Source organism: Caretta caretta, chromosome 21, assembly GCF_965140235.1.
Source record: "Caretta caretta isolate rCarCar2 chromosome 21, rCarCar1.hap1, whole genome shotgun sequence".
Lineage (NCBI taxonomy): Eukaryota > Metazoa > Chordata > Testudines > Cheloniidae > Caretta > Caretta caretta.
This window is the reverse complement of record NC_134226.1, coordinates 14923116-14950776: the sequence shown is the minus strand read 5'-3', so window position 1 is coordinate 14950776 and position 27661 is coordinate 14923116. Positions and strand designations below refer to the sequence as shown.

Genomic DNA, 27661 nt, shown 5'->3' with positions numbered 1-27661 from the left:
GATCCTTGTATTCTTGAATGGGTGGGAAAATAGCTTCAGTGTGAAGCTCCTCTGGCAACTTCTGTGCACTCTTCAGAACGTTTTGACATCCCCCATCTGACCGGCAAGACTGTAGGTATGACTTTGCTTTGTCCAGTTGTTCCATTGCTCCAGATATATCAAGGTCAACACCTTGGAGTCTCTTGCTTACAACATTTATTTCAAACAGTATGTCATGCCACAACACTAAGCCACACAGAAATTTGAAGTTATATATGTTTCTGGTGATTCCATTTCCCTCTCCCACTGTTCTCCCATGAACAGTTCCTGTCATAGCATTATCCTTCATAATGGCAACTATGGCATCATCTATCTTCCCAATTCAGTGTTTGATAGGCTTTATCGCCTCCACTTGACTTTCCCATCGTGTGGCACTCAGTGGTTTCAGTGTCAGAGAGGATGTTCCCAGATGTTGCTTCAAAATTTGCCATCGATGAGTTGATGCAGAAAAAAATACATCAATGCTTTGAATTACATTAAAGAATTGAGCAACCTCACTAGAAGCTGATGCTGCATCACTGACCACCGAGTTCAATGAATGAGAACTGCATGGGACAAAAAAAGCTTGAGGGTTTAACTCTCGGATCCGTGTCTGCACTGCTCTGTTCTGTCCTCTCATGTTGGCACCATTATCGTAGCCCTGACCTCTCATGTCAGCTGTCGCAATTCCCATCTCTTCCAGCTTTCTAAGAAGCACATTTGTCATACCAGCTCCTGTAGTATCATCAATGTCAATAAATTCTAGAAGATGCTCTCTGACAGTCACCACTGCAGGGACATTGTCACTAGGTTCTGTTGTTGTTACAAAACGCACCATTAAAGTCATTTATTCCGTATGGCTGATGTCAGGTTTGCAGTCCAGAATAACAGAGTAATATCTTGCTGACTGCAGATCTGCCACAATATTCTGTTTGACTTTTGTTGCCAGTAACTGTATGATCTCATTTTGAATTGTTTGTTTTTCCAAGGTAGTGGTGTGTGTACATTTCTTGGGGACAATGTATTCCTTCAAATCAGCGGCACTGCATGGCCCCACAGTATGCCAACATTTTTATGGCTGACTTAGAACAACGCTTCCTCAGCTCTCGTCCCCTAATGCCCCTGCTCTACTTGCGCTATATTGATGACATCTTCATCATCTGGACCCATGGAAAAGAAGCCCTTGAGGAATTCCGCCATGATTTCAACAATTTCCATCCCACCATCAACCTCAGCCTGGACCAGTCCACACAAGAGATCCACTTCCTGGACACTACGGTGCTAATAAGCGATGGTCACATAAACGCCACCCTATACCGGAAACGTACTGACCGCTATGCCTACCTACATTCCTCCAGCTTTCGTCCAGACCACATCACACAATCCATTGTCTATAGCCAAGCTCTACGATACAACCGCATTTGCTCCAACCCCTCAGACAGAGACAAACACCTACAAGATCTCTATCAAGTGTTCTTACAATTACAATACCCACCTGCTGAAGTGAAGAAACAGATTGACAGATCCAGAAGAGTACCCAGAAGTTAACTACTACAAGACAGGCCCAACAAAGAAAATAACAGAACGCCACTAGCCATCACCTTCAGCCTCCAACTAAAACCTCTCCAGCGCATCATCAAGGATCTACAACCTATCCTGAAGGACGACCCATCACTCTCACAGATCTTGGGAGACAGGCCAGTCCTTGCTTACAGACAGCCCCCCCCAACCTGAAGCAAATACTCACCAGCAACCACACAACAGAACCACTAACCCAGGAACCTATCCTTGCAACAAGGCCCGTTGCCAACTGTGTCCATATATCTATTCAGGGGACACCATCATAGGGCCTAATCACATCAGGCACACCATCAGAGGCTCATTCACCTGCACATCTTCCAATGTGATATATGCCATCTTGTGCCAGAATAAATGGACACAAATCACACGTCAAGAATTATAACATTCATAAACCAGTCGGAGAACACTTCAATCTCTCTGGTCACTCGATTACAGACCTAAAAGTGGCAATTCTTCTTCAACAAAAAAACTTCAAAAACAGACTCCAACAAGAGACTGCTGAATTGGAATTAATTTGCAAACTGGATACAATTAACATAGGCTTGAATAAAGTCTGGGAGTGGATGGGTCATTACACAAAGTAAAACTATTTCCCCACGTTTATTCCCCTCCCTCTGCTGTTCTTCAGACGTTCTTGTCAACTGCTGGAAATGGCCCACCTTGATTATGACTACAAAAGGTTCCCCTCCTCATCCACCCACTCTCCTGCTCGTAATAGCTCACCTTACCTGATCACTCTCCTTACAGTGTGTGTGGTAACACCCATTGTTTCATGTTCTCTATGTATATAAATCTCTCCACTGTATTTTCCACTGAATGCATCCAATGAAGTGAGCTGTAGCTCACGAAAGCTCATGCTCAAATAAATTTGTTAGTCTCTAAGGTGCCACAAGTACTCCTTTTCTTTTTGCGGACACAGATTAACACGGCTGCTACTCTGAAACATTTCTTGGGTGGTGACTCTTCTTAGATGCTCCTGGAGTACAGCATCAAACTAGCCATCAGGTCCACAATTTTAAGGAAGTTTTCATTGTTTGGCACATACAGCTGATCTGAAGTGCCACACAGGGCTAGGTTTTGGGTAGCAAGCAGTCTCACAATGGCAACGAGCCTTTTCAGAACATTTTGCCAGTAAAGAGAGACTGATGCAATCTTCTCTTGATGCTGATCATCTATGGTGGCCTTTAACCTTAGTCTCTTCTCAAGCTCTTTCCACCTGTGGAATGCTCTCTGGTGATTTGCTGCCTTCTCATGGCATGCCAGATTTCTAGCCAGATTTTTCCAGTCCTTTGTTCCTGTAGAATCCAATGTGGCTGGAACATTAGACTGGAAGAGTTTGCAACAAAAACAGTATATAGCATTCTGGGGTTTTGAGTACATAACCCATGGCCTCTCCACTTTGTCAGCATTGGGGATTTCACGCCAGTAATGTGTTGGGTGGAAACTTCTGTTTTCATTGTCTTTGGGGAATATGAAGTTTTTCACTTGCTGTGGCCCAGGCAGTACAAGGAAGTCCCTCAGGCTACTGCTCAAGTGAGTCCACAGTCCTGGATCATCTAGACTTAAGGAACTAAACTCAGCAGCAGCTGTTTCTTGCACCTCCACCACACTCTTCTCTGGTCTACACTTTTCTTCAGGACTGTGCATGGTTACATCCAGATATGGATGCTGCAATAGCTGCCAGGTCACCTGCACTCTGACTAACTTGAAGATCAGGCATCTCCTCAGCACTCACATCCTCACTGGGGCCGGAAGGCTCACCGTGAACATTTGTGTCTATGTATCTCAGGAGAGCTCCTTCCTGCTTAAATAGAAAAGCTTCCTTTGCTTTTTCTTTTCCCGAATGCTGCCCCAGGGGGGCGTTTTTTTCTTTCACTCCTGACTGCTGTTCTGGGCCAGCGATAGTGGCTCTCAACACTCAATTGAAGGGGACAAATAAGCAGGCTGGTAGCAGGGCCTGAGTGAGGGAAGAGATCAGCGTCTTAAGGGCCTGACTGGCTCCTACTACTTCAGTTGACTGCCTGTTCTCCTCAAGTGGGTTCAGGGAAGCAGCAGGAAACAGGAATCATATAATATCAGGGTTGGAAGGAACCTCAGGAGGTCATCTAGTCCAACCCCCTGCATCAATTCCCACCCCAGATTCTTAAATGGCCCCCTCAAGGATTGAACTCACAATCCTGGGTTTAGCAGGCCAATGCTCAAACCACTGAGCTATCCCTCCCTGAGAAGCTGGGGTTAATCAGTCCAGGCTCCTGGGGGGGCTGGAGAGGTACATAAGATGCTTCTCCTCCTCTCTCTCCCTGCAGCTCCTGCTGCTTTCTGTTATTCCCTCTCCCCTGTTCCTGCCTGCCTGTTCTGTCTCTTGTGCCCTCCTTCCTCCAGCACAGCACTCCCCCATCTCTGTGCGTCTAGAGCAGAGAGAATACGTGTGCACCAGCAGCAGACACAATTGTCTACACTCTGAGTCCCAGTGGTGCCTCCTCCCCCCCTCCACAGTCTGGCACCTGAGGCAGCCGCCTCAGTTTGCCTCCTGGTAAGGCCAGCCCTGTGCGGTGGGCCCCATAAATCCTAAGGACAGCCCTGCGCTTGGGGGAGGGGAACAGGATGTGAGCGAGGGAAAGGTGCCCCCTATTTGTTTAGAGGCCTTTGGTGAGTTTCCAGCTGAATTTTCATCCTGACACCTGTACACATGTGCCCACACACAGAGGTGCGAGCACACACTCAGATACACACAAACACATTCATTTGCATGCACATACACATGCACACTTGCATTGCACACACGCTGCATGCACACACCCATTACACACTGCATGCATGCAGGCACGTTGTGTGCACACACCCATTGCACACACACTCCCATTGCACGCACACTGCATGCATATACATTGTATGCACACGCCCATTGTGCGCGCGCGCACGCGCACACACACACACACACACACAGAGTCTGCACACAACCATTGTGCGCACACCCCCAAGGCAGCATGTTTTACGTGAAGAGTTTAAATCAGAAAACAGACCATGCGGTTAAAAGGTGAAGCTGCTGGTTTTTAAGCTAATGTCAGGGGGAGGGGTGGTCTCTTGGACTTTGAAGTCGTGGGGTTAGCAATGCTGGGAATACAGGGACCACACACTCAATGGGTCAGCGATCAAATGTTTGTACTTCAGCGTGTCATGGACCTGACAATGCCAATGCTTTGGCTGAGGAAGGCTGGAGGAATCTTTTGATCCCTGCTGTAATATTTGCTGCCAGAAATGGCACCCTAAATATTGGACATTCCTGGGCCTTCAGGGTCTTGGGGGTCCAAACCCCAATCTGCACATGGATTTTGCAAATGGCCCTTCTCTTTACAATGGGCCAGGCCAACTCCCCTGCTCTAACTCCCCCTGGAAAACCAGATCCAGTTTGACCTTTGTGGCTGGTCCCCATCCCTGGGCATTTGCTTGGAACATGAGAGCATGTCCAGTGGGAAGCTGCACAGGGCAGCAGACTGGGTGGCAGGACTCCTGGGTTCTATTCCTGGCTCTGCTATTGGCTCACAGTGTGACTGTGTACAAATCACCAAAGCCAATTCGAAATGTTCCCATGGAACTAGTGGGATGGTTATAGCCCTCATCTGTCTCTCTCCAAAGCAGCCTGAGGGCAAAGCTGCTGTTCCCTTAGTTACTGCATAACCTTTGCGGTCCTTTACCTTCTTCAGAACCCGCTTCTGTATCCTCTGGAGTCCTTCCCTGCCTCCCCTGCGTTCAGTGCTACAGGTGTGACCTCACCTGCCCTCTGCAGAGTGCCTGGGTCCCTCACTTCTGCATGCTGCATTGCTGTTGAAATTCACCCAGCCCCCTTGCTAGCACGTCAGGGTGGGGAACGCTTCCTCAATAGTCCTAATAATAATAATTAATAACGTATTAATAGCAGTAACATCTGTATCCATGTGGAATCTTGTTATTCTTAAAAACACCAGGAATTAGATAACCCAGCCACCCGAGAAAGGCCTGCTCTGTGCTCCCAGAAGGACACACAACGCCAGGGTCCATCCCTATTAGCGTGGGGCCAGTCCCTCTGCATCAAGACTTGGGGATCAGGAGAGGACCCTTTAATGTCTCATGCACCCCAATGCCTACCCCAAACTTTCCCATCAAACACCACTTATGTTCCCCATGGGCCTCTCTGCTGCAGGATCGTTGATCACCATGGGGAGCACTGCACCGTAGCTGCAGGGGTAAATCCCAGCTCTGGTAGACATCTACGTGCTAGCTCTGCCCGAGCTACCTGAAAGTAGCCGTGTGGCCATGGCAGCTCAGGTGGCCGTCTGGGCTAGCCGCTCGATGTCAGGCGGGGCTGTATTTGGGCCCCTGGCCACACTTCCATGGCCGCAAATGCTGCTGAGCAGAGCTAGAGAGGGTATGTCTCGCTGAGCTGGGAATTACACCGCCCAGCCGCAGGGCAGACTCCGTGTTAGTGCTACTCTCTGCAGGGATTGCCAGTCACTTATTTGCAGCCTACAAGGCTGCGTTTCAGGAACCCTGTGCACCCCGAGCCTCCCTCCCATCCCCTCCCACACTGGAGAGAGCTTGAGGCTTTGTGTCTCCAAGCCCAGGGAGTGGGGGAAGCCTCCAGGGTGTTGGTTTTTTAAAGCCTTTTCTTTTCTCATTATAGGATGTTGCAGAACAACCAGCTCAGCCGGATCCCGGCCGAGGCACTGAGTGATCTTCCAAACCTCCAGTCTCTGTAAGTCATTAAAGGATCCCCGCTGGGAGCTGCTGGCTTCTCAGCACCAGAGTCATTAGTTCCTCTGTCTCTTCTGCCTTGTCTTTCCCCTCGTGAGCTACTGTCCCTAATCTTGTGGGGAGGGAGGGCACCTGTTGTGGTGGGACCACTGTCTTGTTAGGGTTGCTGGAATTAGACCTCCCCATGTGAGAAGGCCACCGCTGCTGGTGTAGGTTTCCAGGAGCCCTGGGAAAAGGCTCTCTACGAGGCAAGCTATACCCCTAGCCCTGCGGTTACAGTCTAGCCTGGAGCAGCACAGAGCCTAGCAGGTTTGAGTAGGGGACTGTGGGCTTGTCTACACCATGCAGCTTTTAGCAACAGGGCTGTGTTGCGACAGCCTTGTCGCTAGAAGTCGGCGTGTGTAAACGCTCTTTGTCGGCACTTTGTCGTTGCTTTTGCCGACAAAATACTTCCACCCCTGCGAGCGGCATTCGGTTTGTCGGCAGGAGAGCGCTCCTGCGGACAAAGCCGTGTTCACACTGTCGCTTGCCACGGCAAAACTTTTGTCTTTGGGGAGGGGGCTTTTTAAAGCACCCGTGAAAGACAAAAGTTTTGTCGACAACTTGGCAGTGTAGACAAAGCCTCAGGCCTTGTTTGCATGCAACAGTTTTACTGCAGAGGTACAAACCCTGAGGCCTAGTGTGGCTGCACCTAAACTGGTATAAAAGTGCTTAATATCCAAATAGTGATTCCTAGACAGGAAGGGGAATAGGCCATACCAGTATAAGGCACCTTTATACCAGCATATCTGCAGCCACGCTAGGGCTTGTACTGGTCTGATGATATCGATTAAAAATATCACACCCCCCCCCCGTAATGGAACTAGTTACATTTGTACAACATTCAGGGGTTGTCCTGGCCTCAGAGCCAGGACTGCAGGGTTCCATGCCTGGCTCTCCCATTGAGTTTAAGGCGTAACTACTTTGACAGTTGGCCTCCTCTACACTAAAAAGGTAGGTTGACCCAGCGATGTCGCTCAGGGGTGTTAAGAATCCACAACCCACCCCCACCCCCAACCGGTGTAGTTAGGCTGACCTAACTCCCCGTGTAGACAGTGCTAGATCGATAGGTTGACGGAAGAATTCTCCCATCTACCGCCTCTTAGGGAGGTGGATTAACGACGGTGACGGGAGAACGCCTCCCATCGGCGTAGGCAGTGTCTACACTGAAGCACGACCGCTGTGCCACGGGAGCCTTTTAAGTGTAGACAAGCCCTTATTAGCGTGACCATGGATAGAGTAATTTCCAGGCATTTTTCACTGTGTAATAACATTCTGTTTTCATTCACACACACACACCCTGCAAGGTTGGTGAAGAATCGGAGAGCTGAAATGTCAGGGTTCTTTTCCCCACACAAAAGTGCTTTAAATGAGGTCATTTTTAATGCTTTACGTTTTCCAGCGGGTTTGTGGCTGGTCTGTATGCATTCTCTGTATGGTTTAAAGCAGCCTGAGACTGTTAATTCTGCCGGTAGCGCTTTCAAAGTGTTTGTTGCTACCGGTAGTTGGTGCTGTCGCTGAATCTGCCCACGATCACCCCCTTCCTCCCTCTGGCTCTCCTTCCTTCCCCTCCTGCCTCCCCAGATCTGTCAAATGGGGGAAACGCTGCCCACCTGCTGGAGGAGCGGTGAGGCCTAGATGCGAGGTGCGCCATGTGGTCTGTTCTACACCAATCCTACAGAAACAGCAAGATTAGGCTGTGCAGGGAGGAGCAGACCCTGTTGTTCTAGCCAAACCCCGTCTCATGCAGCATTTGCCACAGCGGCGCTCTGGGCATGTCGCGGGCAGACCCCTGCTCAGCACCCCACTGCAGGCAGACATCTACCCGGAGGGGCAGTGCCAGGCAGCCAGCCAGCACAACGCCCCGCACCTAGGCTTGACAGCTCCCCTTTCTCCCAGCTCAGTGCGGAGTGCCCGGGTAGTGACCTGCTCTGCAGTGCATGTGGGAGCCAACTGGTGTGATGTTCTGTCCCCCTCTGGTGGTGGCCAGGCCACACAGATGCCGAAGAGCCTGCCTGAGCTAACAGAAAGTCTGTCTGTGCTTTTAGAGCCAGAGGTGCCAGGTTCAATCCCCGTGGCTGAAAACCCACCCCGGTGTGACACATGCAAAGGATGCCGAGAGCGCCAGGAGGCTGGGCAGCACAGCAACCCAGGGACTTGGTTAAAGTTTGGGGGGGTACGACCCGTCCCGTTTCTCCAGCACGGCAGGCTCAGACTGGGTCAGTACTAGGGCAGGGTGCTCCGGCGCTGCAGCATCCATCTATCTAGATTGCATCAGGAGAGAGTCACCACGAAGTTTGCTTTTCGATTCACCGAGCCCACCCTGCAGATCAAGCAGAGAGCAGAGTCTTGCGAGGCTGTTACCAGGCTGGCATGGGGAGCTTCTGTTTGTATATTCTTCTTCTTCTCAGATTTGCAGTGCTGTGGTCCCTAACATGACACTGAAAGCAGAGGTGCATTCGACCTGCACCCAGGCAGGCAGTGGTGAGCCGGAGCTTCCCACGCGTGGGACCCCAGGCGGCACGGAAGGTATATTCCGGCTGCACACACCTGCAACGCTCTGAGCCCAGCAGATGATGGCACAGGGCGAAGATGTGTTGCAGTTAGTGGTGTGGGACTGACCTGCGCCCACATCAGATTGCAGCCAGGTTCCAGCTCAACTCTGTAAAGCCACGAAGCTGGTGCTCCATCGCTGCGCCGATGCCTGGAGATCACCTTCAGAGTTCCCGGGGGGCTGGTGTGACTCTAGCAAAGCTGCTGGAGTTGCTCCCCTCTGACACCAGGGTCGTATTTGGTTCCATGGGATTCCCTGGGATTGGATTGGCCTGTGGGAGGCAAACACAATCTTGGAGGGCTATTCCGAAAGGTTTGGGGTCCTTCGGCCACTGACCCCTCTTGGAGCCAGGATCAGAAAGACACTGACTCGCTGACACTGCTGTGTCTTTGCTCTTTACGCAGCAGTGATTGTCTGGAGCAATCACATGGGCCCAGTGGAGTCCAGATAATTGTGTTTCCTGACGATACACAACATGCCAGGCGTAGCTGCCTACACAGGCGGCTGCTCCCGATGGCTTTTGGTAGCGTCAAAACACAGAACACAGTGAGCTCCACTAGAGGACTCTCAAAGTATTTAAAGGGACACTACCCTCCTCCTCTACACTATACTCATAAAGAAAAGCTCTCATCCTCTGTTTGTTCATGTGCAGCAATTTTCCTCTGAGAGCCAAATTACTCCAGAAATACCCTTCTGCAGTGACCTCCCCATTCCATCTATTTCCGTCGGACGAGTGGCCATTCGGATAAATGGGGTCTGATTTGAGAGAGATGAAAGGTTGTGGAGTAAACAGCGTTCCCCTGTAGCAAACTTCATTGTGTTTTAAGGCAGATATAAGCTGATTTGCTCCGGTTTCATTGGTGCTGCCAATACATCTTTGAATGCAAGTAACTGGCCCCTGGCCACGAGCCCCTGGGTTCTAGCCGTGTCTCCATAGAGACAGCCATTTCTGAAGAAGAGAAGGCAGCTCTGTATTAGAGATTTTTTTTCTCTTCGTAATTCAAGTATCTGTGAGTAATTTTCCACAAGTTTATGAGGCTCACATGTATTTATTACCGGCATAGTAACCAGATTGGAACATCCATATATCATTGCAGTGTGGCTTCCAAGCTTTACGAGTTGGGGTATGTGAGACCGGGCTTGTTCACCTTGCCCAGAGCTTCTGGTCTTTCCATTCAGAAATGGGAAAGGATTTTGTGGCTGTTCATCACCCTGAGTTCTGGGGCTTGCCTGGCACTTCGTGGAATATTAACTGACTGTCGTGCCGTCAGGGAACACACCATAAAATATCCTAAGCTGACAGGGCTTGCAGATTGGAGCAAACTTGAGTGTGTGGGGGGAGCATGGACAAAACCCGATTGTGTCCTGTTTATTTTCTCGCTCTTGCAGCTCTATGTGTTAGAACAAATTTCTCTTGCAGTCCGGGCAGGCGGCTGCGTCCCTGACATCACTGGCTGTTGCCCCAGCAACCGTTATGAAGTCACAATGCAGTGACTCCGATGTGAGTTCAGAGCAGAGTTGGGTGCGGAGGGAGGAAACTCGCATGTAAACGTTCACAGGAGCCTCCTCCAAAATGCTGGAGAGTGTTCGGGTTCGAGACAAGCCTGCCTCACAGTGGGTTTGATTTGCTTGGGTTTTTTGGATGAAATCAGGATTTTGGCTTCTCATAACAGTACAAATATTATTTGTTGGGAAATTACTCCGGAATTGTCAAAGGGCCACCCTGCTGTGCTCCATTGGCTGGATGGTTGGATGCCCAATTGTCTGCCTGTGTTTGCTTTTTAGTTTGATTCATGCTCTGTGACCAGTCATCTAAGTCACGTGGTATTGTTTGTGCCCTCTGTTTGGATAGCCGGAACTGTTTAAACAGGAAAATAACAAGAAACAATTAGAGAAACTCTTGTTCATTCATAAATTCCCTTGTTCTCATTTCCTTGTGGGTTTTCATTTGGAGGCCAGCTGCTCCCCGAACAAAAACCCATGTTGCAAATACAAAGGGATGAACACAGGTGAACTGACCAGCCATGTGGCATTCAAACGAATGCCCCTGAGTGCCCCTTTGCAACATGTGCCCTTAGGACTCAGCACTGAACTGAACCGAATGGTCCCAACTAAGTTTGGAACCCCATTAAATGTAAGAACAGAAGGCATGGGGAGAAACAGACTGAATTTGGATTCAGGCATGTTTTGGATTGAAAGCAGAGGGGGCCCTGTGCAGGTGTAAACCCCGGTCGTCGGTGGGCGGGATTGAACCTGGGACAGCTGGAGCTTCGTGCACGAGCCTTCACCGCATGAGCTAAAAGCCAAGCAGCTGTAGAGCAAGCTCTCTCTCTAAGTAGTCTCAATGCCACAAGCTGGGACACAGAACACCACACCCGGGAGGTGTGTGGGTTACACATGCTGTACTGGGGGGACCGCCGTTGTCCTATTTCTTCCCTGGTTTTTTAGATGCACTCTTCGTTTTTGGAGCACGACAGTTCTGATAAGGCAACTTAGCTGCCTCCTGCAAAACGTAGCGTGATCTCAGCCGGGAAAGCAACGCCGGCAGGATTTCCAGCCGGGCAAGGTGAATCTCAGTGCAATGGGCTGAAGCAACAGCGAGCAGTGCACCTCGGGGGTCTGCCGCGTGTCCCCAGCTCGCAGATGGTGTATGCGTCGGTAGCACTCTGCCTCCCGCCGAGAGCAGATCATTTTAGCAGAAGCGTGCCCTAGTCCGAGGCCGTGGGGGGAGCTTGAGAAAATACCACCCCTTAAGTACCCCCAGGAGGATGCAGGAGGAAGGTAGCAGCTAAAGCAGTGAAGACGAAGGGGTAAGAAGTGGCCCCCAACCTACATTAACCTTCTCACACTCTATTCCAGCTCCTCAGCATGGAGGTTACCCCATCTTCGACTGCCTGCACCTGCCTCATGGGTGTTGGTAGGCGTGTGGGGGAGGTGTCTGGCTGGAGGCTGGGACCCCGCTCCAGCAACTGCATGGGGTTTATTCATTGTGCATCACTCAGCTGTGGTTGCATGTGAATTAGGAGTGCACAATCCATGACCGACCCCTGCTGGGTGTTTCCTTGCAGCAGGCGTTAATATGCTTGATCCTGTCTATGCCATGGGGACAAGCTGGCCTTAGGGAGCAGGTGTCATAACCGGTGCCAGAGATGGAGACGCAGCTTTTCCTCCTGCCCGCAGCCACCCTGCACTGGTGCTGCTGCGGCTGCTTGCTGCCCGCCCGATGCTATGCTCCTGCAGCGTTGTTCACCTGCCGACCTGACTTTCTCTGTCCTTCCCCTGCTGGGTCCCTGGTCCTCCCCTCCCACTGCCCTGGGCCCCTGCTGAATTTAGACTCACCTGTTTGAAATTTCTGGGTCGGGGGTGGTGGTTTTAAAGCTGCCTCCTGCAGGAGGAAATGCACCTTGTTCCCCCCACCTCATCTGCCCCTCCCATCCCACCAGCACCATATCCCCCCTCGTTCTGAGATCTGTGGCACACCCCTGGTTGCAAGTTCAATCACTCTGCAGCCAGAGGCGCTCTGTTTTAGAATCACCTCCATCATCCACTGCTGCGGGGAGCAGGAACCCTACAGAGCTCTGGGGAGCTGTCAGCAAAGAGTAGCCAGACAAATGGAAAGAGGAATTTGGATTTTAAAAGAAATGAAAACCCAGAGCCTTATAAAACGGCCCAATTGCCTGCTCCGGAGGGGCTGCTTCTCACAGGGGCTTGCTCTGCCTTTTGTGTCCATTCTGAAACGCAACAGGAGAGATTAGAGAGAAGAGCACGTACACGTGATGGCAACGTCTGGTCAAAGCAGACCGGGTGCCAGCCTCTTATGTAATCTTCCAGTCCCGTTGAGATCTCCTGGCAGGGTGTCTGGTTACCAGCGGTTTATAGGTGCGGTAGCAGAATGCCATGTGTACTCTGGAACAGTCGTGTGTCAGTCTAATTAACGACTCTGCGGTTTGCGAGCTCTTACCTAAAGCAGATGGGCATTGCGTCTGTTCCTCTGCCAGATGAAAGGAATCCAAGGAGTTTCAAAGCAAGCAGGTGCTATAAATTATAATTACTGGGCTTGCAGAAGGAGAGCGAGGGAAAGAGGGAAAGGAGCCATGGTGGATTAAAAGATCAAGAGAAACTCTTGGTTTTTCTCCTGCAAACGATGGTCAAAAGTGACCAGTTCTTAATTGCTGCTGGAGACACCCTTAGTCCTGATATCCTTAGCAGGAACCGTTTGGAACCTGATGGAATCACAATCAAGACTCTTCCAGCCCTGGCCCCTTAGGGGAGATAATTATTTTTATATATATGCTGGAGATTAACACGCAAGGAATGACTTCTAGGAATTTGCAGGTATGTAGGCTTTGATGTAGACAAAGGGAAAAACGCTCCCCCACCCGATCAAACTCTCACAAGCATATACATTTTTTATGACAGATGGAAGGGGGAAAAAAATCATTTCGGAATTAGCATGGCCTGAAGAGTTCCTCTGAATTCTCCCCATTTTCATCTCTCACCTTTGGCCTGTTTGAGATTTGACAGCTTGCCATTAAGGGCATTATTGTTCCTTATAAATCACATTTGATGGAATACGGGTAAAAAGAAAATTCACTTCCACTGAATGTTTACAGGATAGAAAGCTGCGGAAGTAGAAGAGGCGTCTATAAAACAGGGATAATGTGACATCAATTTACAATCTGCTGGTGCAGAATTTATCTTGTGACAAGGCTAGCTCTGTATTATTAATGTGATTTATGGGCCATAAGGTGGGGTTATGGAGCACAGTATAAGGGGAGTTGAGAAGAAGCTATTAAGTAGCTGAGGAACTTGGAATCTTGAGGGACTCTGATTCAGACAAAGCAACCATGAGGACTTTCCTTCTGAGCTGCATCCATTAGAGCAAGGGTCCTCAGGTTTTTCAGACACATCTTAACAGAAATAATGCTTAGGTTGGAAAATGAAAGCACTCTGGCAGGTGGATCTCCTCCCTCCAAAAGGCCCTTCTTCCACCAGTAGCTGCTTTGGGAAAAGACAGAAGAGCTACCGTATATCATCTCTGAAGTCCTCTCCTGTCTCCAGCCCAGCAGCTGACTTTAGGGGAGAAGCATGACAGGGTTTGTGGGCTTAGTCTCCTCTCCTTACTTGCATGAGAATGTGTGTTTTCCATTGGGCATTTTCAGTGCATAATGGCACTTCTGTACCATAAAAGGACACAAAACCCGGGGCAAGCCAGTGAGCCGAGTTTAACCACAAGAGGTCAGCCTAGAGTCTGAAGAATCACTTGGAACAGTCATGGGGAGAGACCCTAGACCGAATGGCACCCCAGGTGAGGAGCATCTTCAGCGCCTCCCCCCTATTTGTTAAACTTTTGAATGCCTTATTTTTTATTGCATGTGTAGCCCATTTCACAACTTTGATACACAATTTGCATGCCTAATTTATCCCTGTCACATAAGACGATACATTTGCATGCTAGGATCTGTAAATCTGTATTTATTCATGCTACATATAAGCAAATAAAAAAAATTCCTCTAAGCTTGTAGATTCTTTTTAATTTTAAGAATAAGTGAAATGTTCTAACATCAAGACATTGAACTGTGCACCAACCTTGGGTGGACCAGTATTAAATAGTGTCACGGTAGGTAACAGCCTTAGAACGTTAACTCGAGTCATAGAATCATAGAATATAAGGGTTGGAAGGGACCCCAGAAGGTCATCTAGTCCAACCCCCTGCTCGAAGCAGGACCAATTCCCAGTTAAATCATCCCAGCCAGGGCTTTGTCAAGCCTGACCTTAAAAACCTCTAAGGAAGGAGATTCTACCACCTCCCTAGGTAACGCATTCCAGTGTTTCACCACCCTCTTAGTGAAAAAGTTTTTCCTAATATCCAATCTAAACCTCCCCCACTGCAGCTTGAGACCATTACTCCTCGTACTGTCATCTGATACCATTGAGAACAGTCTAGAGCCATCCTCTTTGGAACCCCCTTTCAGGTAGTTGAAAGCAGCTATCAAATCCCCCCTCATTCTTCTCTTCTGCAGGCTAAACAATCCCAGCTCCCTCAGTCTCTCCTCATAACTCATGTGTTCCAGACCCCTAATCATTTTTGTTGCCCTTCGCTGGACTCTCTCCAATTTATCCACATCCTTCTTGAAGTGTGGGGCCCAAAACTGGACACGGTACTCCAGATGAGGCCTCACCAATGTCGAATAGAGGGGAACGATCACGTCCCTCGATCTGCTCGCTATGCCCCTACTTATACATCCCAAAATGCCATTGGCCTTCTTGGCAACAAGGGCACACTGCTGACTCATATCCAGCTTCTCGTCCACTGTCACCCCTAGGTCCTTTTCCGCAGAACTGCTGCCTAGCCATTCGGTCCCTAGTCTGTAGCTGTGCATTGGGTTCTTCCGTCCTAAGTGCAGGACCCTGCACTTATCCTTATTGAACCTCATCAGATTTCTTTTGGCCCAATCCTCCAATTTGTCTAGGTCCTTCTGTATCCTATCCCTCCCCTCCAGCGTATCTACCACTCCTCCCAGTTTAGTATTGGAGTCCTGTAGTTCAAACCGTCGCTTTTCTCACCTTTGGCCCTTGCAAACTAAAGCGCAGCATCAGAGAGATCCAAAGACTGGCCCAATGGCATTTTCAAGCCATAAAATAGCCAGCGATCACAGTCTCTCGTCGGCCATCGTCGACCGAAGGTGTGTTTTAGTGAGCCTGAGCTTCGAAAAGCTGCACTCACCCACTCGCGACTCTGACCGGCAGGGTGAGCAGAATCTTCAAAGCTGCTCACACATCAGGAAGAGTGGCCTTCAGCTCTGCATTGTGACTGAACTGGAGAACCTGGAGTGGAGAGTGCTTCCCATATTGCACAATTTGACAGATGTTGTCCCATTCAACCTAGAGGGCTTTATCACTGATGTCCGAACATTCCCCATGTTTCAGCATCCGGTGAAGGTCCGTACAATTGTTCAAGAGTGTGTTCCTGTCCACCAGCAGCTTACTAAGGTCATACAACCCCCCCCCGGGGGTCTCTCTTTGTGGTGCTTCGTTTGTCTGAACCTTTCTTCGATGGACGCTCGAGCAGCGTCAACTGCTCCTCCTGCCCTATAGCACATGACGGCCCTGCTGATCACAGGGTCTCTTACTGCTCCGTCACACTGATGCTCTGTAGTTGGAAGAGAACTGGTCACACTTTGTTCCCTGTAGCAGTCTGGGAGTCAGCGTGGGCTGAAGGAATGAACTCGCCAGCCACTGATCCACACAGCACTTTGAGAGCCATGCCATGTGCTGGGCAGATTGCGGAATATAGTTGCAAATCAAGATTCCAGTGAACATTTTGCCTTTGCAAAGGCATCTTGCGGCAAAGCAGCAGCCTTTGCGCCGGCCCAGGGCCAGAGACTTGCAACCACTTTCAGTCCAGCGGTTGGTGCAGGAGCTTTATACTAGCTGAGTTCCCATGGCTGGAGGAATCCCTAAGTAGGCAGCTATGGCTACATTCTGGCCTCGTTGCACTACTCAGGAGGTGCAAAGGTGCTGGAACCAGGACAGGAGATCCTTCCCTAAGGGAAGTGACCCTGGTCACACTGGGGGCCTGAAACAGAACCAAGAAGAAAACCCATATGTCCTGAGTGGGCTACAGGACCACCCTTCCCCTTAGTTAAGCTTCAGCCATGTCCTTATCTCGTCCAGATACTAAGAAAACAAAGGCACTGCACCACCTGGACCTGCTGAAAACAACACTAGAACTGCTTCTCCTCAGAATCCCAAAAGCCCAAGGTGTGTCACTATCTCCCCACGGGGCCTAAGATCACACTGGGCAGTGGGGGGATGACAGAACACAGCCTCCTGGAACCCCACAAGAGAGCAGTTACCCAGAACAGCCCTCTGGAACCCTCCAGAGTGAGTTCTTCTGCTGCAGCTGGGGCCCAAAATTTCTCAAGCGATGGTACGAAAGGCTCCTGACAGGAAGAAGTGAAACAGCATGGACCCTTGGCCTTTGCCCACCATCAGCCAGTGAATCTAGAGCTATCTTTGCACTACACAGAGGTCAAATGTAAAAGTTAAAGGGATCTGGGAATCAGAGGATGTCATGTCAAACCAAAGTTATCTTAACAATCCTCCCCAAGAAGAGAAAATCACAGACTGAGCAATGACCAGTGAGATTGTGTAAGATCCTATAGGTCTAGAACCCAGGTCTGCAGAGCATCTAGGTAGCTAACTGCACCACGCTGCCTCCCAGCGGCAGTTGCAATTAGTTAGCACTCCATTGCCCGTCACTCTCTGTGTCCACAGACCATGGGAAGTCCTGCCTCAAGGAGTCTGACAGGCAGCAGCCTCATGGCTCCTGATTGGCTCCCCACCCTCTATAAACCCAAGGGGCATTCCAGGAAATATTTAAACAACAGGAGGGGAGGGATAGCTCAGTGTTTTGAGCATTGGCCTGCTAAACCCAGAGTTGTGAGTTCAATCCTTGAGGGGGCCATTTAGGGATCTGGGGCAAAAATTGGGGATTGGTCCTGCTTTGAGCAGGGGGTTGGACTAGAGGACCTCCTGAGGTCCCTTCCAAACCTGATATTCTATAATTCTATGAACAGTGTGGATTTGCTGTAGCTGTCACAACCATTCCTGCTCCTGGCTTGGACCTTGGCTTGATTTGGACTTTGCCTCTTGACCTGGAGCCTGACTTGAATTCTGACTCTTAGTATCCACCCTGGTCTGGAAGCTGATTATGAACTCCTCTACTATTCCCGGCCTTAGGTTTGACTCTGCTCTGACCCTTGGTCGTGACTGCCCTGACAGACTGCCACCATCAAGAGATGCTTTCTTAATCAGGAAGCGAGCAACCACATGGAAAGTGAGATCCTACCCTCTTGTAGGGAGGGGATGGCCAAGGACTCAAAGACTTAGGCATTCTTAGCTCCGGTTGGTGCTCACTCTGAATGACTGAGTGTCAACGATGTGAAAGTTCATGGGAAGCAAACTTTTCAAAGTAGCTCATGTAAATTTTTATGGAAACCAAATTTTGTATTTGCATGCACGTGCAATTATTTATGCTGTGAAGTTCTCCCATGCTCCTCCAGTCTGAGAAGAGAAACAATACACACGACTTAGCTGCCTAACTCAGCTCAGCTGCTTACAGAGAATAGTACACAGTCAAGACACAGAATTTTTAAAGAGGTGCAAGAAAAGTTGGTAAATTTTTCAAAATTCTTCTAATTTCCCTGTTCTCATGAGCTTGTGATTATCTCGCTGGTGGTGCACTGCATGAAGGAGCCTGCAGAAAAATTAAGTGCGCTGTATTATTCCTAAAACTAAAGAGCAGGGGTGGATGGAAAATATGATGCTGGGGTATGTGCTACCTGTCATCCCCAACTCAACTTCTTTGGGATTCACCATCAGTGCTCCCAAGCCTACTGGATTCTGCAGGATGCCACATGTTTTGGCTTAATTCGGCTGTTTCTGCATTGCCAAGTTAGATGTTGTTCCAGGGACGCGACAGAAAGAGACAAACACCCCCCCACACACACGCACACAAAAGACCTGCTGTAATCTTACAAAGGTGTACCTAAGCTGGAAGCCAGGAAATCTGACCCCACTGGAGTCAATTGGTGTTTTTCTATTGCTTTCGTTCGGGCCATGACTTCAGTCCCCTCATCTTCCATTGCAGGGCTGCTGTTTCCTTCCAATATAAGCAGCCTGGTGGCACGTTAAAGACTCAGCTTCATGTTGCTTCTCAGCGGGACCCTGGCAGGAGGCAAGCAGCGTAGCACCTGTCTGCAAGCACCGAAGCTGACAGACCCATAGCTCAGATTGTAATCTCTTCCAGAAGAGGCCCATATCTTCTTGCCTGTTTGCATTGGGCCTAGAACACTGTAGGCTCTAAATAAAAAATCACACACACACTCTCTCTAGAGTGTGAGCCATGGGATAACTCCCTATATGTTTTCCATTGACCTTTATTAAGGGGACTCGTGACCCTTAACTCTCTCACATATGCACATGAGTATCCAGGACTTGTTACAGTTCCCCTGGTGACTAAGAAGATTAATGATGGGTCCCAGATGTTACATACGGTAGATGTGTCAGCACTCCGACACACCTGATGAGCTACAGTGAGGATCCATCTAAAATGGGCTGAGAATGGCAAGTATAAAACTAATGATCTATAATCACAGAATCATAGAATCTCAGGGTTGGAAGGGACCTCAGCAGGTCATCTAGTCCCACCCCCTGCTCAAAGCAGGACCAAACCCAACTAAATCATCCCAGCCAGGGCTTTGTCAAGCCAGGCCTTAAAAACCTCTAAGGAAGGAGATTCCACCATATCCCTAGGGAACCCATTCCAGTGCTTCACCACCCTCCTAGTGAAAAAGTTTTTCCTAATATCCAACCTAAATCTTTTTTGTTGCCCTCCGCTGGACTCTCTCCGATTTTTCCACATCCTTCTTTTAGTGTGGGGTCCAAAACTGGACACAGTACTCCAGATGAGGCCTCACCAATGCTGAATAGAGGGGAATGATCAGTCCCTCAATCTGCTAGCAATGCCCCTACTTATACAGCCCAAAATGCTGTAAGCCTTCTCGGCAACAAGGGCACACTGTTGACTCGTATCCAGCTTCTTGTCCACTGTAACCCCTAGGTTCTTTTCTGCAGAACTGCTGCCTAGCCATTCAGTCCCTAGTCTGTAGCAGTGCACGGGTTTCTTCCGTCTTAAGTGCAGGACTCTGCACTTGTCCTTGTTGAAGGACAAGTGTCATATCTAGGCAGCCCTCACTGTGGTAGTTGGGCACCAAGAAAGGAACCTAGATAGACAATAGGGTCTGATTCTGGTCTTCCTTGATACCTGTGTCACTCCACTGACTTCAGAAAGTTCCTCCTGATTAATGCTGGGGTAAGTGAGAGCTGGATAAAACCTGGGGGTAGAGGATGGGTATCAGAGGGATTATGTTGCCTCCCGGTGCAGAATGTAGGGCCTCACTCATTGCTCCCGTAGGAAAACAAGGTTGTTTTTATTTTTTCCTAATGACTCCCATAAGCAAAGTGTTCAGAGAAACAGGACAATACCCAATCAGTCATTTTGAGAGCCTCTGGGAACCAACAAGTCATGCTCTTAGCTATGTCTCTTCCCTCTATCGATGGTACTGACCTGGCTCCCTCCCCTGAGTATCTAAGCACCTCACACTCGTATTGATCCTCCTACACTCTTGGGAAGTAGGATAGTGCTCTTATCCCCATTGTCCACAGCAGGAATGGAAGCACAGAGAGGCTAGGTGACTTGCCCAAGGTCACACAGGGAGCCAGTGGAAGAGCAGGGACTTGACCCCAAGCCTTAGCCTAGTGTCCTAAGTGCTGGACTATTCTTCCTCATGCATGTCAGTGTTACATAGATAGGTTGGCCCAGGTCCTCAGGTCTAGTGCAGCAGCTTTTCATTGCACCACAAATAGATTATGGTGACCAAGGGAAGGTTGCCCCAGATGTAAGGGGTATGACTGGGAAGTCCCTGCATCCCATGGGGCTAGTGGCAGCAAGCACAACTTAGAACAGCCTGCAAGCTGCTTGCAGAAGGACTGTCCTGACCTGGCCCTGCCCGGCCTAGCCTAGAGTAGGCTCAGGCTGGGGGTATAGGCCATCTTTGCATGCCCTGTCCAGAAGTGGGCTGTGCCCTGCTCTGCCATAGCCATATGAGAAATGACCCACTGCACGGTGCCTTGTAAGGGCCCAGGCTGATGGCCCGGGGCTCTTCGCAGTTACTGCTGCACAAATCAGAAGCTCCATCCCTGGAGACAAGGGAGTGAGCGGGCTGTGAGCAGGGAGCGAGGCCACCCGCCATCCCAAAGTGCAGGGGTAAAGGCTGGCTCCTCCACGCCTGGACGGGTGTCACGTCTAGAGCAGCTTTTGCTGCACTGTCCGCGTCGGGGGCAGGGCTGTCTTTATCTCCAGTTTGGGCAGCATCCAGTGCACTGATGCCACAGTGGCGAGCACGGTATCAGAGCCTAACTAGAACAAGGGCCTTGATCCTGGCGGGGACCTCGGGGCGTTCTTTGGTGACTGACTGAGCCGGTCATAAGAGGGGCAGCTGGGCCAGATGCCCGGATTCCCAGAACCTCCATTAGCCGATCAACCACTTCTGTTCCTTTTAGGATCCTGTACGGGGAGCTGGCTAGAGGAGGGCCTGGTTACGATCTCAGGGAAAGGCATCCAGAGGCCCCTGGCTCACTGACAGTGAGGGCTCCAGGCCAGCTGGTGCAGCGGCTCCTCTTGAGCTTGGATCCCTCGGTGGGTGTGACTTGGTCGCTGTGTCACCCATCCCTGTCCCTTCTGAAAGGAGGGGGGAGCGGCTGGCTCTGGGGGCTGGTCCTGGACTGGGCCCTCTTGCGTCTGTGGTGTGAGTTCAGCAGTGCTCAGTAGTGGCCAAAGGCTGCTACCATCTCAGGGCAGGTAAGCAGCCAGCCCCCTCTCCCCAAGGTTCCTCCTTGCCGCCCTCCAGCCTTCTGTCACCTGTCCCCCTGTCTCTGTTTCCCATCCCCAAGGCCTCCCCCCATTAGCCTCTGTAAGGTCTCCCCCTTCTAAGGCTCCTCCAAGAGCCTCCTCCTCCTGGTCCCAATCTCCTTTCCCAAGGGCCTTCCTCCTCCCAGGCACTCCCTCTCCAAACCCCACTCTCCCAGGCCTCCCCAGTCCTGGGGCCCCCAACCCCCATTTATCTGCCTCCTGGAGGCGGGGGTAGAAGGAGAAGTTTCTGCAGCTGGGTAGAGAGTGGCCCCTCCGGGCAAGAAGCTGCGCCTGCAGCCATCGTCCGCTTGCCTTGGTCCATCTGGCTGGGCTGCGGGTGGCAGGGAGACCGAGCCGGCGCTAGGCAGAAGCAGACAAAGCAATTGCTTAGGGCCCCGAGCAACTCAAGGGGGGCCCTATTTGCTTTTTATTATGAGAACTTGCCTGTTTCAGTGGGGGGGGGGGGGAGATATTCCTGCTTAGGGCCCCCAATGGCGCCGGCTCTGCGGGAAGAAGGTGAAAGCCACCTCACACCCTGCACTTCTGCACTCTCTAACACCCCTCCCTCGGCCAAAAGCGGGAGCTCAACACACCATTGCCCCCTGGGGCAGATGTGCCACCGTGCTCCCCTGTAATTAGTGAGGGCTTTGCTGATGGCCCCTGTTGCTATGGTTATATATTATTTGTATTACTGCAGCACTTAGGAGCCCCAGCCCTGGACCAGATGGCGCCAGGTGCTGTACATTATATAGCAGGTGTATTATGGTAGCACCTAGCAGCCCCAGCCATGGGCCAGGTCCCCATGGCACCAGGTGCTGTACAGACACAGAACAAAGAGACACCCCCTGTCCCAAAGAGCATCAACCTGAGTCACTTTGTCAGGGTGAAAGCCAGCACTCCCATCCAGCCGACCCCTGGACTTTAGTACTTCCAGGACCTTCATTCCAGCTTCAGCCCTCTCTGACGTAGGTTCCTCCCTGGTCTCCGTTAGACTATGGAGGCAGAACTGGCCTAAGCTCCTGTATCAGCCCATGGGAAAGGACTAGAGTCGAGAGTCTGCCTGTTTCCCCGGGCTGAAGGCACTCTGCCCTTGAGTCTGTGCTTGCACATTTCTGCCTGATTCTCTGAGTTGCTGAGCACCCCCAGATCCCCTTCCTAAGCCAAGGCTATGTCTACACTAGGAAAAAAAGTATTTATTATGGTAGCACCTAGGAAGCCGGTCATGGCACACGACCCCATTGTGCTAGGCGCTGTACAACCACTGAACAGAGATGGACTCGGCCCCAACAAGCTTACAGTCTAACACGTGTGCACTAGTGTGTTAAAATCCTAGGGTAGACAGGGCACGTTGTCATTTTCACACGTCAGCTGGGGAGCCTAGGGTTTACCTCAACCTGCTAATGTGTTAAAACAACAACTTGCCTTGTCTGCTGTGGGATTTTAACACGTGTTATGAACACACCCTTCTCCTCGTGGAGACAAGGCGCTGGAGGGTGTCAGTGTCCAGGGCTTTCAGTTCAGCACATTCCATGTGCACTACAAGCCTCTGCTCCCCCACCGCCACCCCAACAACACAACTCAGTTTGACATTTAACGATTGTCAAATATTGCCACGCCCAGTGTGGGCATTTGTCAGTAGCTCACTTTCCTTCCTATCACAGGGAAGTGCTCCTCTCTCCTTGTCCGACTAACTCAGGTGTTTGACAAATGCTGCGGTTCCCTGCAGAAACTCGGGGATCCAGGCACTTCTTTGATCCCCCTCCTGGGAGTCACTCCTCCCAGTGTCTGGCTGTCTCCTGAGGCTTTGACAAGGGAGCATCTCCCTGTGCCAGGCTGCTTGCTGTGCTGAGCAGTAGGTGTGAAGCGAAAGACCCCCCAGGGAAGGACTTGATTGCAGGGTTCCGTGCGAGGAAAGTTCCTTAGCCTGTCAGCAGTCTTTTCACTGTGCTGCAATCCCAACTTGTATCATGGTTGCACAATTCCGACCGGAGGGGTTTTGGAGGTGGCTGTGGCTGGGATAACAAGGCCCTTTTGTTTCCACCAAGGGCACCAAGTGTGGAGTTTAAGCCCAGGGTTGATTTCACTTCCTGAGCATCCTTCCGCGGAGGATTTCCCTGAGCCGTCTGTGCCAAGAGCAGCGTTGATTGCAGTTCAAACAGAGCCCAACAATCTTTTCCACTGGGTCTTGTTCAGCGGCTAATGGATAGAGAATGTGTTTGTGACTGGGGCTCGCAGGGCTTGCCTGGGGGTTTGCAAGAGCTGATTGGAAACTGGAAGCAGGACGAGGGGCCTCTTGCAGGTCTGATTTGTGGGCTGGCAAAGCTGCTGGGGCAGAGATTGAGCTGAGCCCCTGGAGAATTCTGGGACAAGCCTGAAAGACAGGTTTTCCCCTTTCCCCAAAATACGCCCAGTTTTGCTCCACTGCGATTACTGCCCCATGCAGGCATCAGGAGCTCCCAGGAAGTCTGTGGTGGGACAGGGACTCAGACCTGGGTCTCCCAAGTCCCAGGTTAGTGCCCTGACCAGGGGGCCCTCCTCCAACCCATTCTGCTGGAGGCCCTTGAAGAATAATACCTGCCCTTCATACTCAGGTGTGTAAGGTATCCGAAGCCAATCAAGAGGGAGAACATGACTACGTGACCTGGACTCACACTGGGCTGGCCCGTTGGAGCTTCAGTGTTTGCAGCTCTCCAGAAAGGACTGGGTCTTTGCATGCCCACCACCATCAGGAGCTGCTTTGCAGACGCATGCGGCCGGGCTGGAGCCCACGCTGGAGCGGAGTACCTCTGAGCTGGGTGTCTTGCTCTGCCCTGGACCTATGGCCCAGGGTCCTCAATTCATTCATTATTTGCTAAGTCGTCCTCATTTCCAAGCTCCACTGAAGCCAACAGGCCAGGTCCTGACTCAAGCAAAGCATCCAGGAGCTTTGCCTGAGCAAAGCGCTGAGGCTTCGGGTCCTAGACATTACTAAGTTATCAGAAAGGTTTCTCTGCAGTGACATCACCTCCTTCTCTCACCACAGGGAACTTTTTTCCTATTATGAGAGAGTGTGTAACTGAACTGAGCCTGTCAAGATAAACTCAGATAGGACGAGAGACAATTGCCTTTGAGGCAGCAATTAAGACATTTCTGGTGAGATCAGCTCCACTCAAGCTGGAGCAGATATGCACGCGGGTGTAAAGAGACGGCTTCATCACTTTACCTAGCTCCTTGCCAGGAAGTGCGGTCTCAGATGGGAGCAGGGAGGCTCCCATGCCCTGCCTGTGCCATTCCCGGATCCTCAAACATAGTAAGGGCAGCAGTACAGAGTTCTCCCTGGGCATTGCCACCTTCCTTTCAGCCTCTCTGCTGGGCCAATGCCAGCCTTGCAAGAGAAAATGCAGCAGGCCCCCCTGGTTCTGGGTTAGGATCGAGCAGACAGGGCCCCAGCAAGACACTGCCCATGGTATTTTAGTGGCTCTCTCATTTTCCATAGATCAGAGGCAGTTTAATGTTCTCCCTGCACCTAAACAGTCGGTGACCCTGCATTCTGTCTGTGAGACGCTGCAGGCAGATTTACACGCTGTTGTTAAATTTGCCTGTATCCTGCAGCGAGATATGAACTGGGGCAGACAGACAGCAACCCTGCCAGCGAGCTAACGGAGCGCCCCCCTGGCCTGCTCAGCTGGAGCGCTGAGAGGCTTTCATGTCCTGTGCAAACATCCGTTTGTTAGGGCGGGTTTCTGAAGCCATCCGGGTCTCTGTGGGCTTGTCTACGTGAGAAACTTGCAGCAGTTCAGCGGTTGGGGCACTCGCCCGGAGGCTGAGGGAGAGAGAGAGAGACCCACAGGCAAGCTCCGCTGTGTCACAGCCTTTCTGAGTGACCTTGGACAAGTCACTTAGTCTCCCAAGCTTGGACCTGCAGAAGGGGCTTAGGCGTTGTGACGATAACCACAGGAACAATATTATGTTCCACAAAACCAAGTTGGGCACCAAGGCTCTCTATAGAAGGAAGGTGTTGATGCTGACACCTTAGAATGTAGTAAACGAAGCCGGGACACATGGAATGGGAGCTAGCCAAGGGGGGTGCCAATGAGAGTGCTATGTCCTCCCCTGCTCTGGGCTTGGTGCCCAAGTCCAGGCTGCAGGGCGGGCACCTGGCTCTTCTTATGATTCACGCACGGGGGGAAGATAGGCGTTCAGGCCCAGCACACGACTTTGGCGGTCGATCTGCTACGGGTGCTCGGAGGCCCCCACGCAAAACAGCTGTGGGGGTGGGGGAGAAGAGGAGGGCCACCCTGATAACCTTCAGTGCAGGGGTTAGGGCGCTCTCCCCTGGGAGGTGGCTGATCCCTGTTCAAACGCTTCCCCCTCATCTGGCAGAGAGGGACTTGACCTGGGAGTCACCCAGGTCTTGGGTGCATACCATAATCTTCAGTCCAGTGTTTTCAGGAAGGGGGTCCTCCTCCCCCTCCCATTTGGTGTGGAGTTAGGGCGGCCTCTGAAGACACCTCCTGGATCGAGCCCCACACATGACCTAGGCAGCCGAGCTCTTGTCTTCCCCGGTTTGTGAACTGCCCTGGGGCTTAGGTGGGAGATAGCGCCCCAGCACCTAAAGTGAGGTGCACTGCACGTGCGCAGAGGCAGAAACATAGGCACCGAGGCTACTTTTACTCCAAAAACAAAAGCGCCAAGCAATCTGAGGTGTGTGTCTACAGGGTTAGGTAGCAGCCAATGGGAGTTTTGTGGAGCACAATGGTGCCTAAAAAAAATGGTACTGTGCCTCAGTTTCCCCCATACGATGGGGATAATAGCACTGCCCTACCTCCCAGCCATGTTGGGAGGACAAATACAGCGAAGATTGTGAGCTTCTCAGATCCTACGGTGTTGGGGGCTACATGGGTGGATACGACAGAGAGGTTTAAAGTCAGACCTGGTCTGTATTAATATGGGTATAACAGGGCCATGCAGGTGGCCTGTCTACACTATGGACAGAGGTCTGATTGCAGACATACCTGAGCTAGTTGTAATCTAGCTAGTGACTCTGCAGCAGCTTGGGCTCTAGCGTGGGCGGGCGGCCTGAGCGCTCACATGGCAAACCAGTGCTGTCACGGCTCTGCTGCTGTTACCCGAGCTGGCTGGATTCCAGCTAGCTCGGGCATGCTGCGGTCACACTTCCAGTGGCAGTGTAGACACATCCTCTCACAGCCCCTGTGCAGAGGAGTAAAGGACAGCTAACCCGACCCCAAGCTCTGAGATGTAAGCGTTCTGCTATTATGAACAGCTCGGGGGATAGATGGCTCTGGTTCTGCTGCGTGAGTGATCTGCCTTACTTCTCCTTAATTGAGACAGAAATGTAGGCCCGTTTGCTAGCTCTGTCTGTATCAATTTAGTCCCTGTCTTCTACAGCAGGATAGCGTCTGCAGCTGTCTCACCACCATCCCTAGCTAGCAGCCAATCAGTGTTTCCCCTCAGTACCACCGAAAGGCAAAGGATGGTGAAATCCCCACGCACCATGTTATCGTGCTTAAAACTGAGCTTAACTCCACCAGCCAAGGCTCACGTACACAAGGACCATTCAGGTTAAATTAGAAGTAGAGACTCCAATAGAAATCAGAGTCCTATCATGGCAGCAGCCGTCTACACACTGTAAGAGGCTGTCCCTGGCCTGAGGAGTTGACAAACTACGTAGTCAAATCAGGATTATCCTCCTTCTACAAAAAGAAAAGGAGTACTTGTGGCACCTTAGAGACTAACCAATTTATTTGAGCATGAGCTTTCGTGAGCCACAGCTCAGAAGTGAGCTGTGGCTCACGAAAGCTCATGCTCAAATAAATTGGTTAGTCTCTAAGGTGCCACAAGTACTCCTTTTCTTTTTGCGAATACAGACTAACACGGCTGTTCCTCTGAAACCTCCTTCTACAGAGGCACTGCCCCAGGTCACACAGGAAGTCTGTGACTCACTGAGGTGGTATTTGGAGCCAGATCTTCTGCGACTCAGCTCATGTCTTTAACCACAACACCATCCTTCTCTCAGCCGCTTCCCCTTATGCTCTGGGGGATAGTCATAGAATCATAGAATATCAGGGTTGGAAGGGACCTCAGGAGATCATCTAGTCCAACCCCCTGCTCAAAGCAGGACCAATCCCCAACCACCCTCTGTGTCAGCTTCTTCCTTTCTTATGGCTCAAAGCTAGACGGGGGCAAAAAAATGTAAATTCTTTTTCCCTCGACATTTTGAAAAATGTATAGTCTTTTTAAACTTCCTGTGAAATGTCTTT

At 50.8% G+C, this 27661-nt stretch overlaps 1 protein-coding gene across 4 annotated transcripts in view; it reads left to right on the top strand.

Annotated features, from left to right (window-relative positions):
• LGR6 (leucine rich repeat containing G protein-coupled receptor 6) overlaps positions 1-27661 on the top strand; it is a 203903-nt gene that overhangs the window by 102558 nt on the left and 73684 nt on the right. For all 4 annotated transcript variants that reach the window (XM_075121912.1, XM_048826916.2, XM_048826917.2 and 1 more), the window contains one exon: positions 6260-6331. In XM_075121912.1, coding sequence (XP_074978013.1) covers positions 6260-6331 — 72 coding nt within the window. The remainder of the gene's footprint in view (positions 1-6259; positions 6332-27661) is intronic.